General features: G+C 45.3%; 1 protein-coding gene across 1 annotated transcript in view; it reads right to left on the bottom strand.

Moving 5' to 3' along the window:
- The window catches only part of AXIN1 (axin 1), a 66,212-nt gene that overhangs the window by 20,460 nt on the left and 30,506 nt on the right, over positions 1-15,246 (bottom strand). The window contains exons 2-3 of the mRNA XM_065732398.1: positions 10,157-10,297; positions 2,623-2,719 (exon numbers count right to left, since the gene is read on the bottom strand). Coding sequence (XP_065588470.1) covers positions 2,623-2,719; positions 10,157-10,297 — 238 coding nt within the window. The remainder of the gene's footprint in view (positions 1-2,622; positions 2,720-10,156; positions 10,298-15,246) is intronic.

Here is a 15,246-nt window from a genome sequence, read left to right as displayed (position 1 = left end):
AGGTACAAAGCAAAGGTCTTGCTAGAAACCCTCCCCCACTGCATTCCTGGGCAGAGTCACTTCAGAAAACACAGTTTTTCCAAACTTTGAGAGTTTTTAAGAATGGGATATGCAGAACACAGCTATCCACGCACTAAGATCTCCAGCTGCGCAGTGCGGAATCCTACATGACTAACACATGTCTTCTCTGTTTGGAGGCAGCATGGCTGCAGGCAATCTCCTATGAACAACACTTTATAGCTTCTAGATCTAAATAAGCATGCTGCTATTAAAAGCAATATTAAGTTCTTTCAGCATTTTGCATAATAGCCCCGTAACTCATTTGAAAGGTCTGTGACAGACTTCCAAAATGACTTTCTGGAGGTTCTCCACTGTCAGTAGGAAAATATACCATGCGTTGGGCGAGCAGATTCTGCAGTATGGATTCTGGCTATACTGGTTAGATGCAAGTCCATAAAGACCTTCACTCAAAGGCTGCAATTTAGTCACTGCTTTATGTTTAAAATCATGCTAACCTCCAGGTCCAGGCAGCTCATGGAGACTGCTCAGCCACGGGCTGCACGATATCCTAACCACTGGCTTTGGAAAGCAACACTTGAAGAAACATTTGCATGGCTCTTTGCTAATTGGCCACGTTTAATTCAATAAACTTGCAGTTAGAGGTATTTTAAAACACTAACTTCATAACATTTCACACTGGTGTTGTCAAAACATATTGTCTAATTACCATCTCCTTTCTTGGCTGATTGATAAGCGAGGGCAGAGCAGTGCCTCTCTGAAGTCGATGCCAATTCCGTGTCAGTAATTGGCTGGCAGGAGGTGCCAGAGTGTCTGAACTAAACTTTTATTCCCTGCAGAAAGACTAGAACTAACTTGACTTCCCAGTCCTCCGCTCCCATATAAATATGCACCAAGATGCTGTTTTTTCTTTTCCCTGGGACTTAAAATTACAGCACAGAATCTAATGGGAACACCGAATGTTTCACAGAAAAATCCTTGTGAAGCGTATGTATGTACTTTAGAAGGAATATGTAATTCTAAAAGACCGTGTAGATAAGTAGGATAATATATAAATTTATAAGCAGCAGGTGGCCAATTTAAACCTTGTTTTCCCCCTCCTCCCCTTTTAACTGGTTCCCAAAAAGGTCGATAAAATTTAATGCTAAGTAAAACTAATTAGCCTGCAAGGAACCGCTGCCGGAATGACACTTATTCATTTTAACAAAAGGAATGTTTGGCAGATGGAAGTTCGTTAAAGCACAGCTCACTATACATATTTAATGCTCCATACTCCGAGCTTATAACCTGCAGTTCATTGAGGCACTGCCAGTGCACACATCAACAGAAAGCCACTATTATTTTTATCCAAAAGGTAAAGCCGCTGACAAGCTTTGAAGTCAGGGAATATTCACTCAGTAGTTCCCACTGTTCAGTAACAGCAACAACAACAACAACAAAAATAAAGGCCGAGCTTTCAAACTTCCACTCTAACAAAGCAATGCTTACAGTAAAAACGGCATCAAGCGAAAGAAAGAGGCACCCAGCCAGCCTTTTCAAGGGCAGCCACACTGCGAAAGCGACTGCGTGAAAAGAGAGGTGGCTGAGCAAGGATGGCTGGTGAGCGCCCACAGCCAGGGCTTTTATTGTCAGCCCACTGATCAAAGCACAGGAGACCCTCTTAAATCTAAGGAAAATAATCTAATTTTAAAGAGGAAAAAAAAAAAACCAACAAAGAGTGGTGTTTTCTTTTTTTTTTTTCTTTTTCTTTTTCTAATCAGATTAAAACAAGGGTGTCTTTCTGCTTGCAGGGCGCTGCTTTGAGCAGGCAGGGCGAGAACAGCTGTGTCAAGTTTGAAGGCAGTTCTGGAAAAAGCAGATGGAGGCTTTTTTTTTTCCCACTCCAATTTGTTTTGTGCTGGAGTCCAGCTGTCAAAAGGGAAAAGAAGCACCTTTATTCCCTGCTAAACATTAAATGTCACCTGTAACTTCTCACAGAAAGAAAATGGTAAGCAGAGCTGCAGATGGTGCTGCAGAGCCCTAACACTTATTCTCGTCTTCCAAAAGCTGTTGCTTACCTGAAGTAACTGGGGAGACAGCACTGGACAACTGCAAATATTTACAGTTGGACCTTCCTTGCTCCCCTACCTTACACTGGCAGGGAGGCTTTACAGGGTCCTTGAGAGCACATCAGGGCTCCCTTTTGCTGCTCACTGCAAAAATAATGCTTGGGATTGCTGCATTCCTCCCCAGCTGTTCCTTCATGCCCTGTAGCTTCCTTCACCTCCCAGACATCTTCAGCTCCCCCAGAGGCACATCACCTCCTTGGAAGCAGCCACCCCAGCAAGCCTGTGCTTCCATTCTTGCCTAGCAGAAACAACTGGCCACTGATGGAGCTGTAAGAAAAAATCTGTGTTTTGGGCACCCCTGGCTGCTGAGTTTGGCAGAAGGGTACCAAACCCTCCTTCCCCTCCCATAACCTTTTCAACACCATGATTTCCATCTCTAAATGAATGCAGTCCTAAGGGAGGTTAAACTGACGCTTGAGCATGCAGAGCAAATGCAAGCTAGAGATCTTGCATATCTGGCATATTTACCTCTGCAGAAGGAGATGGAGCTACTTACAGGAATGTGAGGTAGTGGCACACGTCCATTTGCTTTGGCACTTTCCTGCATCTCTCTGCGATGCTGTTTCCGGAGTCTGTACGGTGGGATCCCATCTCTGCCAGAACAAAGCAACAACATGCCTTTGCTTTAATGCCTTTCATGAGCTGGTCTTCATCATGCAACATTTACTAAAGCCTCACTGCTACAGAACGGCAGGTAGGAAACTTCTTATGTTTGAGAAAGGGTGAGTGAAGTAGGGCATGAGGGATAGTGCTGGGCACTCAGGCAGCATTCATCAGGAGGGGAGCAAAGCAGGACTCCTGGATGACAGCTCCTGCAAGCAGTGCCACGGGCAGAGGGCAGGGAGGAGGACCTGGGCTGCATCCTGGCACATCCATGGGCTGCTGGCCCATGAAGGCCAGCAGCTGGGGCTGGCTTCCAACAGCGTGTGCTCCCTCAGCACCACAGAACCCTCAGAACCACATTTTCGCTTTCACCGTTGTACCCATCATGGGATGAGAGGAATGCAACTGAAGTGGAGCTCAGTTATGAGATAAGGAAATGGCTCACGTCCTAGTGAAACGGGGTTATGTTGAGAAAAATCAGCTAGCACAAAACCAAATGCTACCCTACAGCTTGGCAACTTGGAATGCTCCTCTTTTAATTTACAGCTTTCACTTATTCAATGACGGCAATGCCACAGAGCCAGGCATTCAAAACTAAACACGTTAAAACAACACAAAACCTATGATTAGCAGCAAGCGCTTCTGAGCAGGAAGACAAATGACCAAACAGAAAATGAGCTGGGCTAATTGCAGCCCTGGTCGCAGGTAATGCAGGAGGAGGAAGAGCACATCTCGGAGCATCACCTCCGCTGCGCCCCGTCAATGACACGCCACCGAGCAGAGCAATTTTCTGGAGCGTTGCTATAACAACGGGCGACCGTGATGGCTTTCATTAGAAGGCTTCATTTTCTTTAATGATGAACCTCCATTTGAGGAACAACTGAGAGTCGCAATGGTTAAGCAGCTCCATCGCACCGAGGCACGGCGGATGGGAACAAAAGGACTGAGGAGTTTTAGCGGCCGTGCTTTTGCTGTGCCATGACATGAGCCATTGCTGGTCAGAGTCAATAAACAACATTTCAGCCACACAACCCTGGGCAGGGAACACAGCTCGCCCAGTACTGCCACACGGACCTTCAGGGAAGAGTGGCATTATATTAGAAGGTGCAATTTTTCTTTCTTTCCTTTTTTTTTTTTTTGCCTTTTTCTTTCTTTCTTTCTTTTTTTTTAATTCTCCCCAGCAGCAGTCCCAGCGGAAAGAGCGACTTTTGTTCAGAGCACAGTAGCGAAAGGCTGATAATGGCCTCTAATCTATCCGGCTTCAAACACATGTTCAGCCCTGCTGTGCTGCCTTTGATGTCATTTTAACTAGATTCCCCAATGCCACCTCTGAACTTGGAACATTCCTTCGTTCAATGTACTGTGCCAACTCAACCAGAGGAAGCAAATTCAAAGATAAGCACTTTAATTTTATCCCAACAAAACCTTATTCAATAGATGGGGGAAAAGCAAGGAAAAGCAATACCATACTTTTGTTTTCCTTTTGTCAGGTAGCTTGCTTTGAGATATTTTCAATAGATAGAGAAATAATATATATATATATATTTATATATATATAAAATCAAAACTTTTTTAGAGCACATCTACTTTTAAAAGAAAACTTTCCTAAGCAGTTTCCACTTGTTTCATCGCGTGACTTTCGGTAGCAGCAGAAAGCTCTGTGCTAAGATGCACTGGGGGGAACAAGAGTGTTTCTATAACTTATGGAGCGATCACGTCATTTGTTTGCTACCCTGGAAATGCAGTGGCTGACTCTCCTCTCCAAACTAATGTGCAGGAGCAGGATGAGCAGAGGACTTGCTGTTGCTCTGCAGTGGGACATTATTCATCAGTGCTGTCTTTGCTGCTCTCCAAGTCCAAGCACTGCCTTATCAAGTTGGATCACTTTGGATCTTTTATATTAGAAGTCATCCTGGATCACTGACAGCACAAAGATAGGATGCAAATCCACAGAGAAGCTGATTTTTACAGCCAGTCACTCTTATCAAAGCACCACTGTCACTGAGGGACCTTTCTCACATCAAAAAGGCACTTTGGCCAAAGGGCAGTCATCAAAGGAATAGTACTTCATCTGCAAGGTGTTCTGAAGGAGTAACCACCACCCCAAAATGCCCTGCTCTGGGACAGTGCCATGCTTGCTCTGGGGCAAGCTGACCCCAACGAGGGTAGAGCAGGCAGGAGCCAAGAGCAAGGGTTGCTGTGGTGCCTGGCAGGTGAAGCTCAGATCCCAGCAAGGTGACACCCAAGGAGGGAGCACTGTTAGCTGGAATTCACTGGGCTGAAGTAGGAGACTTTACCTCTTATTTACTGCCATAAGCTCTTGTAGTAATAAAGAGCCACGCTGACCTGAGGCACTTCTGCATCTGAATGGGAACATGACTGCAATTTAACGCATTTCAGCCTCTGCCAGTGGAGTTCACACCTCGAGGTGCCTTAATGTCCCTTGAGTACCTGTTGTGACAAACCCTCCCACCCAGAGGCCACTCCTCCCCTTCGGAAAGATGCTATTCACATGCAGGGCCCCGTCCCTGCCTCTGCCCCAGCTCAGAAGCCCAGAGAACATCACCCAGGTTTTTGTTAACAGTTTTCCACTCAGCATGCGGGGAGCTCACACTTCCAAAACCTGTCTTGCCGTGATCAGTAGGGTACCAAAGCTTGGAAAGGAGCTGCTGGAAATCACAGTGTATCAAAGCATAAGCAATGCACAGTCCATGGCATGCATTAGCCTTCCCTGCTGCCCTGACCCGGCTAGTGGTGGAAGATCACACCTAGGCACCAGGCCGTGCTCACTGTGCACCTGTGTGCTGCCTCACTTTACTGTTAGCACACCGGGACCTCCTCGACTACTCCGTATCTGCACTGTCATTGACCAGACATGTTCTCTCCTGATGCTGGGTCACAGAGGTTTGTTTCCACTTGGAATCACACACCGTCCACACACTGCCTTTGAGCACAAGCTAGCTTTCTTCACTACTGAGCTTGACTGCTATATGTAAACAGCACACATAGAGAAGAAAGCTTACTCATCGTCAAATGAGGCTTTTATTGCCATTTTCCTTAGAGGAGATCTAAATTCAAAGCACCAAGACATGCAAGTCTTGTCAAGCAGCAGGAGTCCCCTCTCTAACTTGAATCTGGTTGTTCTTCATTTCTGCTGCCTTGAGCAACTCTGCAAAAATTCCTTTGAAACTCAGAAGGCAGACAGGTTCAGCAATATTATGTGAAGCTGGAACAAAATTTGGTAATGAAGAGCAAGTATTGAATGCGGACAGTCTTTGTAAACCAAAAATCAAGGCCACATGTCCAGAACTCTAATGTGGGGATAAATCTGCATGCATTCATTTGGAGATGCACAAAGGATCACAGATATACCCTCATGATTTTTGAGACTTACTTAAAAGGAACCACTGAGATTGGGCTAGTTATTAGCAAAGGCAGTACATGTATTGGTGATAATTAAAGTCCTAGAAGCAGCCTACGGTGGGCACAGAAGGGATAAAATGCCTTAAGGAAAAAGGAACTAAGAATAAAGAAAGCACGGGATGGTTAAACAGAAATTATTCTGCTTGTGAGAGAAAGAAATTACGGCTGCTGAAATAAAAATTAGGAGGGTGAAGAGCTTGGGCATAAATGATCAGAACTTACAGCAGGTATAACTATTAGTGCAACCCCATGAGCCCAACGGACCAGTGGAAAAGGAAGTGCTAAAAGCTAATTAGTTTTGAAGAGCTCTTACATCTGACTCTTCTGATAACAAAGTTACATGACCCCTGCCAGCTTCAGAGTACTCCTCCAAATAAATTAATGAGTGAAAAGAATCACAGAAGTGTGTGACAGGACAGCTGTATGTGAATTAAACTTAGCCTTCAAATTAGTGGTCTTCTACAGTTTTCTGTCCCAGTAGCACTTTGTTTGCTTCCTGTGCTACTTTGGCCAAGGTCTGCATCCTCCATTTTACAACATGACATGAATAAGGTGTGAGGAGCTGGTGCCAGTGAGGACACTGGCATACTTCTGGCTTGCTTACAGCCACTGAGGCAGACAGAGAAGTCTCCTTATCCACCAGGTCTTTCAGGGCTTGAGGGAATAGGGTGTCCTAGTGCTGACCCATTGCAGGTGTGAAGCACTCAGGTTTGGTTAAGAGCTACAGGGAACCTGGGGAACCTCTGAGGCTGAGATACAGAACAGGGGATAGGAATGTCAGTCCAAACATCCTCACAATGGGAATCCCAGCCATCCAAGGTACACCTTGCACCATCTTTCCCTGGGGGCTGGCTTCTATGTCACCATTGTTACTCCATGTGGCAGGCAGCTTGGCTGTTCGACCTCACATCTGATGGATCCTGCAGGCAGGTGTCTCAGGGTAGACCCTCAGATCTCGAGTCTGCTGCATGAGCACTGCAAGGGAAGGAGGTTCCTGAGGGCCCCTGTCTGGATATCTGGGAGCACAGATGGCAGCACTGCCCAAAGCTGGGTCAGCAGGTTGCTCTGCCAGCAATCCTCAGTGTCAGCAGCCATGCTGCAGATTTACTGGCTCACAGTATTAACCAAGGGCAGCTGGGAATTGCCGCATCTTGATGGGCAGCATCCATTAACGGCATCCATGACACAGGCTGGAAAGTTTCTTGAACAAGGTCTGACAGCTCCTGACATTGAGAGACACTAAACTTGCCTCTTGGAGGACTCTGTGTTTACAGCACTGACATTAATAAAACAGTCTCCTAATTCTGTAAACCTGTCATCTTTCGCTTGAAGAATCAAAGGGTTTCGGCTCTACAGAAAGACACATCACATTTGAACTATTAAGAAACAGACCAAACATTGAATGCTTTCCCAAAAATCCTTTTTTTTTTCCATCACAAAAATGCAACAACAGAAAGCTCATAACCCATTTTTTCTTCCTTTTGCAGACCATCTTTAAGGAAGATATCTCACAGGTGAGATGTGCTGCACTGTCACAAGGGAACTAACTAGAAAAAGCAAAAAAGATTTGGAGAGAGCTTCCCAGTACAAGTTGTGTAAAAGCAGAGTGGTCACCAGACCTAGCTTAGGACTGATCAGTGAATAGTCCTACTCAAGGGTAATTACAGACTGAACACAGTTAGCAGGAAAAAAAATCAAGAGCTGAAGTAGAAAGCTCTGTCAATTCTAAATGGCAGTACAGAGGACCCTGGCAAAGTCAGAAGATAATATATCTTACTTACTACAAAAGCCAACTCCAGGTACGTCAACATGATCCTCAGTGTAAAGATAACTGCTGAATTTGGGTACAGGACCGCAGAGGTCTGCTTGGTTTGACTGAACGAGGTGAAGAAGAGTATTTCTACCCCTGGTGTCTGGCCTGGCACACTATGTCCAGGGCATGGATCATGACAGAAATTAGTGAGAATTGCCATTCACCATAAGAATACCCTGAATTTGCAGAAGCAATTCTTTCACTTACAACCACCAAATCAAGAGCCAGGCTAGTACCCAGTCCATGTTTTGAACAGTTGTTAGAAGGTAACCAACTGAAAGGACAGGTCGCCCAGGGAGGTGGTGGTGTCTCCTCTGGAGACCTTCCAGACCTACCTGGACACCTACCTGTGCAGTCTGAGCTGGGAGCTGCTTTGGCAGGGGGGTTGGACTCACTGATCTCTGAAGGTCACTTCCAACCCCTATAATACTGTGATTCTGCAAATGCAAAATCTCCACATCACCAAGAGGATCAGCAAAAAGGCACAGCGAGTCCTGTGAAGCTGATCCCTTTTAGGGAGTCAAAGTCTGTCACTGGCAGGGCAGAGATGAACGCCTTCACTCTCGAAACTCCAGTTTTGTGATGAGTCTCTCACAGTAACTTACAGTTGCTGGCTCCCCAGAGACAGATCTATCAGGATTTTCAGGTATTTGTGACACAGATGTGAAAATTTTGGCAATTTCTTTACAAAAGGGAATGGCAGATGCTGCTTTATTCGCACAGCATATGGCAAGTGCATTGTCCTCAGTCTCTGCATCACAGGGCTTTTGCAGGTGGATAATGTAATACAGATGGCCTGGATTCCTATGTACTTCTATGAAGTTTTGTGTTGTAAGTCTGGCAGTTAGATGACAACACCTTGTAGCTCCCCAGATGGCTTAGTTTTAAATCTGTGGCAGAGGAAGCGGGCTCTCATAGGCATGTAAGGCCTAACTATGATGTGGAGATTTGTCAGTTTCAGTTTTTAAACATTTCTGAACCATCAAAGCCACACAGTGATCATTTCAGTTGTGAAGTACCCAACTGAGGATGAGCTACCTGAGAATAAACACTAATGCACATGTGGATAGCTTCCACAAACCAACAGGTAGCAAAGCACATCCTGGATTGGAATTATAATGTAAAAGATTCTACTTGACCTCCAAGACCCATTCTCACTTCAACACATGCATGCAGCAAATCCAGCACGTCCAGCACAGCCCTGCTGGCACATGCTTGCAGAGAGAACAGAAGGTCAGCAGGATCCTCTGCCAGCTCTGGATGAACAGCTTCCCAGATGCTGGAATTATCTTCTTTTAGGGTACACTTTTACTGGCACCCTATAGCCCAGCTACAGAGACTTAGTCAAATCATCTCCTGTCTTCAAAAGCTCCTTGATCTACTTACTCTTTCTATTACAGAGACTGAAAGAAATAATTTGATATTTCCTTGCTTAACAGTCACTATTACAATGTGCTTTGAAGGAAAAGCTGCTTCTAGGCATGAGCAAGACACAAAGCAGCAAAGGCAGCACTGTAATTCTGCGGTGAGGAACCTGGATGTGAGCCCGAGGTCCCATGAGTTGTAGGTACTGTCCTAAACCCAGCTTTGCCCTATGATTCATTGTACAAAATGAGAGTAACTGAACACTCTAGAGGTACAACTAAAATGACATTCTGCCTTAGCTTTGGATAAGAAGGATGAGGAGTTTCCCCAGCTGTATTCCAGCAAAACACACTGGCATTCTCAAAGCATCTTTTTTTTTTTTCCCAGTAATCAGCCACCCAAATACTGTGGTTTTCAGGAGCAAGTGGGAACTTTGAGAAGATAAAAGACATGAAAAAGAGTAGTCTTGGTGGGGTTGCCATCTGATTCATCCTGACAAGGAGGAACCTGAAGAGGAACTCAAAGAGAGCTCACATCTATTTGCACTTGGCAAGAAGCTCTGTCAGAACTCCTACCTCATTTGTTTTAGCTCCCTTAAATCATTTGATGTTGCAAATGTTCCCAAGAACAGCAAGGCTGTGCAGTCAGCATGGTGACAAAACTACTCCACTTGAAAGAAAGCTAGAATGATCATGACCTTGGTCTAGTCAGATATTCTGCCTGACACCACCTGTTGCAATGTCAGACTAACACAAAACCAGCACCAGCACTGAAAAAACAAACACTGTTCTCCCACTTATTGTCACATCAGATTAAAGCTACTTACATGCTGCTGTCTGTCAGCGACATCGTATCTGCATCACTGGACATGCTCTGCTGCTCGCTGTCGTTGGCACTGGTGGCTGGTGCCATGGCATATCCCGTGTTGACATAGTAAGGGTTAACGGGCTCTCTCCATGACCCATGCCTAGAAGGAAAATCAAAGTGTCAAATTAAAAGGACACAACCTTGACCCTACCCCGCTGGGCTCTCTGCATCAGTGCGTGGAAGGGCTCTGTCGCACAGTCCCAGCATTGGTGACACATTACAGAATAAGCTGTGTTGTCATATTAAGTTGCATTGATAAAACCATGAACAATATGACTCATTGCTGGAAGCAAAAGGGAATTCATGGACTATGGAAGATGATACTTTCAGAGCTGAAGAGAGAGAGGGAACAAAACTACATGGCAGAAGTCCAATTCACATCAGGATTTATTGCATCCATTGGATAACTGCTTAGCATTGACATTTTATGAGCATGGCAGGACATCTAAAAGCAACATCGAGATCATGAGACATTATCTTTCTTAGTCAAAGTAGGATTCCTTCTACCCTTCCAAGGTAAGCATGACTCACTGATTTAATGTTTGCTTTCACATCCTTCCTTACTTCACTTGAACGTGTTTGCCAAGGCAGGGAATTAAAGTCAGAAACAGCAGTTGCTTGCAAAGTGGAACCTGCAGCCAACCTCAAATGTCACACTGGGGTACATCAAACACTTGCAAATTCCGCTAGCAAGGTCTGGCTAATAGCACTGGCTTTTCCAATGGACAATCTAGCCATGAATCCACAGAGGCTACTTTGTACACAGTACTGGGCCTTGTCCTGCAAGCAGGTTATTCAAGTACATCTGCAAACAAGCCAACTTCCTTAAACAAAATGGCTGGGTGAGAGACCATCGGCATGAGATACCTTGAGGAGAGAGCTCCTTCCCTGGAAGGAGACATGCACTCATGGAGAAGAAGCCTGTGAAACAAAAAAGCAAACGGTTCCTTTGCACTGACTGCCAATGGCAAAGCAAAGCTACAGCTACCAACATGCCTCCAAGTCTAGCATGCCTTGGTCACACAGGCACCTTACTGTCACTGCAAGACACTTTGCAATTTGCCAGGAAGAGGAAGAAGTTGAAACATTCATATGGGCACAGCAGCAGCATCATTTAGTCCTGCACTCGCCTGCCTACACCTCTGCTGAAGAACAGTCATCCTGAAGTCGGTGAATACTGGAGTTTTCCAAGCTGTTGCCAGCACTGAAGATCAGAGTAATACTTTATTTCAGATGACCACGTTCAGCATGATCCGTTATTTATAGACTCAGCAACATGCACCCAGTTGATGTTGCTCATAATGGACCTTGAGCAAAGCCTTCCAGGGAGGGCACACCACGCAGCTTGTGCTTCCCAGTTCTGCTGGGAAAAGCTTTTCCAGCTGTACTGCAGCGGTCAAAGTCCGACAGGCAAAACCAAAGTCACTGCCCTGATGAGTTTACCTTCAGATAAGTCCAAAAAAACCCCAAACCAAACCATGAGAAACACACAGATGGAAGGACTGAAGGCGAGGAAGACATCAGCAAAGGGACAGGTCGGCAGTTTTGGCATATTTTTATGAGTATGAACATATGATAATCATCACTTGGATATCGATCATCACCTGATCTCATTACACTGGCCACTAAATGAGCTGAGACTTGCAGACAACTCATTTGAGGTAGAGGTTTTCAGAATGATTTATGAGTACTATGGTATTCTGAGTACACGATGGAAGCATTACCAAAGCATTTTCAAACTGAGTCAGACAGGGCTATAGCTTTCAGCTAGCACACTGCTAGCGTGAATAGTTTCTATTCACCCTGCCCTTTTGCTCCTAGAAACAGAACCAAACAATTTTCCTTGTAGTACGAGAGGTCATGGACACTAGCATGTTCATAGGTCACAAAAAAAAAAAATCCTATTGTTTTAGGCCCATTACCATGTCAGTTAGAAGCTATTTCACCCCTGTTCTCACTAAGAAAACCAATATTCTGCTTGCCACAAAACTACAAAAACTCCAAGCTGCTTCTCCTTAGATGATGGAGCTCAGCATAGAAGCAGAGTGGTGTAAAGAGCATCCAAAACTGAGTCACTTGAAGTTTATCGCTACTGTTTGAGGCAAAGGGAGTCCTGTGAGGTTCTGCACTGCTGTAGCAGAGTTGGCTGTGTTTAAATGCTTACCTGTGCCCTGGGATGGTGAGTCACCACAGACTTTTTTTCTAGCACACAAACTTTCTGACTGTCACTTCAAATGTGCACTGATGCAACCTTATTTCTATATCCATCAGATTTCCAAACAGATTTCTAGGGCAAATATTTAAGGCTGGAACTAATTTGAACAAGTTTGCCCTAAAAAGCAGAATATAATAAGTGAAAACCTTCCACCACCCATTCACCAGCTCTCCCCCTGCATAATGGTCAGTTCTGAATATTAAAGGAACGCTGTGCTGTGTAACCCTCCTGTCAAATCTGATATGACAGTTGCATGATGGAGGCAGATAAAACCTCTTAAATTGAGGTGAGAATGATGGATAGGTCAGGCCTTCCCTGCGGGCAAAGACAAGGATGCTTTTTGGATAACCCAATTAAAATAGAACACCAACTTCGAGCGGACCTTTTGTCAGGCCCCTCTGGAAGCCACACGGATTATTCTAGCAGTATATTAAGAAAGCACTGTGATACACAGAATAAAATGCATAGATCAATCAATTTCTCTTTTGTATCTGCTGATCACTTAAAATGGAAGGAACACACCTCCCATCACCCCAGAGCAGCCCTGATGATATGGTGATGCTTCTACACACTGGGATGTACAAGGTAAACAAAATCCTGTGGTGTTTTTATCGCCATACCTTCACTTCTGGGAAATGGCAGAATTATAACCCACGCCTTCCAGCACACTCTGCATGAGAAAGAAGTTCTGCTCCCGCTTTCCAGAGCTCTTCTGGTGTGTCTACCTGGTGGAAGTCACAGTTCATGATCACAGCCCTGCTGTGGCTGCTCAGCTCTGTGCTCCTGCTATTTGTCCTGGCCAGTTGCATCAGCAAGGTGTAGAGGCTGCACAATCCATGCTGGGAGCTCGGCTCTGCTGCTGCAGGCAGCTCAGAGCTCCCACCTTCTGACCCGGAATGGCAGCCTCACTGTGCATGTGGCTCTTGAGCACCCTCCCCAAGGGCAACCAAAGACACAGCGATGCTGCCAGGTCTCCTGTCTCAGGCACTCAGGGAAAAACACTCAACTCCCACTGCTAATAACACCCAGTGAGGGAACTGAGGTGTGTAGCCCAGAAAAAACGAGGTGCAGGGGAGACCACATTTCCCTCTATAACTACCTCAAAAAGGAAGCTGTAATGAGATGGAAGTCGCTCTCTTCTCTCCGTCAGTAAGCAACAGAACAAAAAGAAGTGGCCTCAAGTTGCTTCGTGTGATGCTTAGGTTGGATATTAGGAAAAAACTTCACTGAGAGGGTTGTGAAGCCTCGGAACAGGCTGCCCAGGGAAGCAGTGGAGTCACCACTCCTGAAGGTGTTTAAAAGATATGTAGATGTGGTGCTCAGGGACATGGCTTAGCAGTAGCCTTGGCAGTGCTAGGCTAACAATTGGACGTGCTGATCCCAGAGGACTTTTTCAACCTGATTCTCCAACTCTATCAATACACGGCTTCCTTTGCTTGCAGCCTCACACTTTCCTGCAGGCCAGAGTCCTCACACGTTCCTGCAGACGGGCACATGTACAGGAGCTTCTCACCAGGAAACAAGCAGTGGCACAGCTGAGAGATTGGTTCTGTTGGGGGGAGGAAAGGCTGCCCTCTCTCCCCTCCAGCAGCACAAAGCATTTTAAGAGTTATTGGGTATGAACCTGAGAGGGCTGGAGGAATTCAGGAGGTAACAGCGAGCAGATGGGCACCTCATGGTGCTCCGCCATTCAGCAGCTGGGACATGGAGGCTCTCCTGGAGCATTGTGCAGGGCTCTGGTTCTTCCACCGAGAATGCAGGGAAGAGTTTGGTCACGACTGTTGTATTTAGCTAAAATTACACACTTAAGCATGTATACAACAGGGATTACTTCCATTTTAGCTCTGCCTCTAATACATCAATGCGAATGTAAACTTTCGGTAAGCGTAAGTACATGGAAAGGGTATAAGATTTCAAAGCAATCATAACAGGTTACATTACTTTTGAGGAATCCATCTGTATTCAATCCTTCTCTTAATGTTCCCTCTCCCTGACAACTCTCTTCAGCTGGCTCATATCACTATTTGAATGTTTTGTGCTGTGCCTCTGAAGAACGCTTTCAACATCTATTAGCAGGAAAACATTAAAGGAACATGGAGTCTAACAAAAAACTGGTCACTTCTGATCTGGGAGGGGAGGCTGCTTTAAAAGGGATTCAGACACACTCAGAGCGTTTTGAAATGTCAGCTAAAAACTTCACATACCAAGCTCTATGTGCTGATAAGGGCAATAAAAGGAAAGGTGAGCATTTAAAGTCAGACTTCACAAAAATTCCTGCAGACTTCTGAATTCATTTCAGACCAGAAGTGCAATGAACTGTTTTGAAATTAACATGTAACATTTCACACGTTGCAGAAATAAAGCGTTTCTCCTCCGCAGCTCTCAGTTGTTCTGCCTTCAAAGCGATCACATGAGGAACAGTTCTAACAAAGATCACAGTGACCCGAGTAAGTCAACCCGACCGCTGCCTTTTCTTTTCATGCAGCACTCCACTGATCACTGTCAATTCCATCGCTGCTGACAGGGGATAAAACTTTTAGAAAACGAGTGAGCATCTCCATAAGGTTTCCTTCTCTCTGTTCAGAGTTTATTTTGCATATCGCCTTATTTCGCAGGATCACAGAATGGTTTGGGACCTTTCAAGCCCATCCAGTCCACAACTCTGCCACAGGCGGGGACACGTCTCACTAGATCAGGCTGCTCGAAGCCCTGACTGTGAACACTTCCAATCCTGCTCCTCAAACCAAGACCAGCACACAGCATGAACTTGAGTACCATCAGGTTTCAGAGCTTCTGTGGAAGTGATAAAAGAGGTTGGGGCAAGAAGACCAAAG

The sequence above is a fragment of the Cyrtonyx montezumae genome, unplaced genomic scaffold (genome assembly GCF_038088225.1).
Source record: "Cyrtonyx montezumae isolate F1298 unplaced genomic scaffold, pur_monq_1.0 scaffold_16, whole genome shotgun sequence".
In the NCBI taxonomy this organism is placed as follows: Eukaryota; Metazoa; Chordata; class Aves; order Galliformes; family Odontophoridae; genus Cyrtonyx; species Cyrtonyx montezumae.
This window is presented reverse-complemented; position numbering and strand designations above follow the sequence as displayed.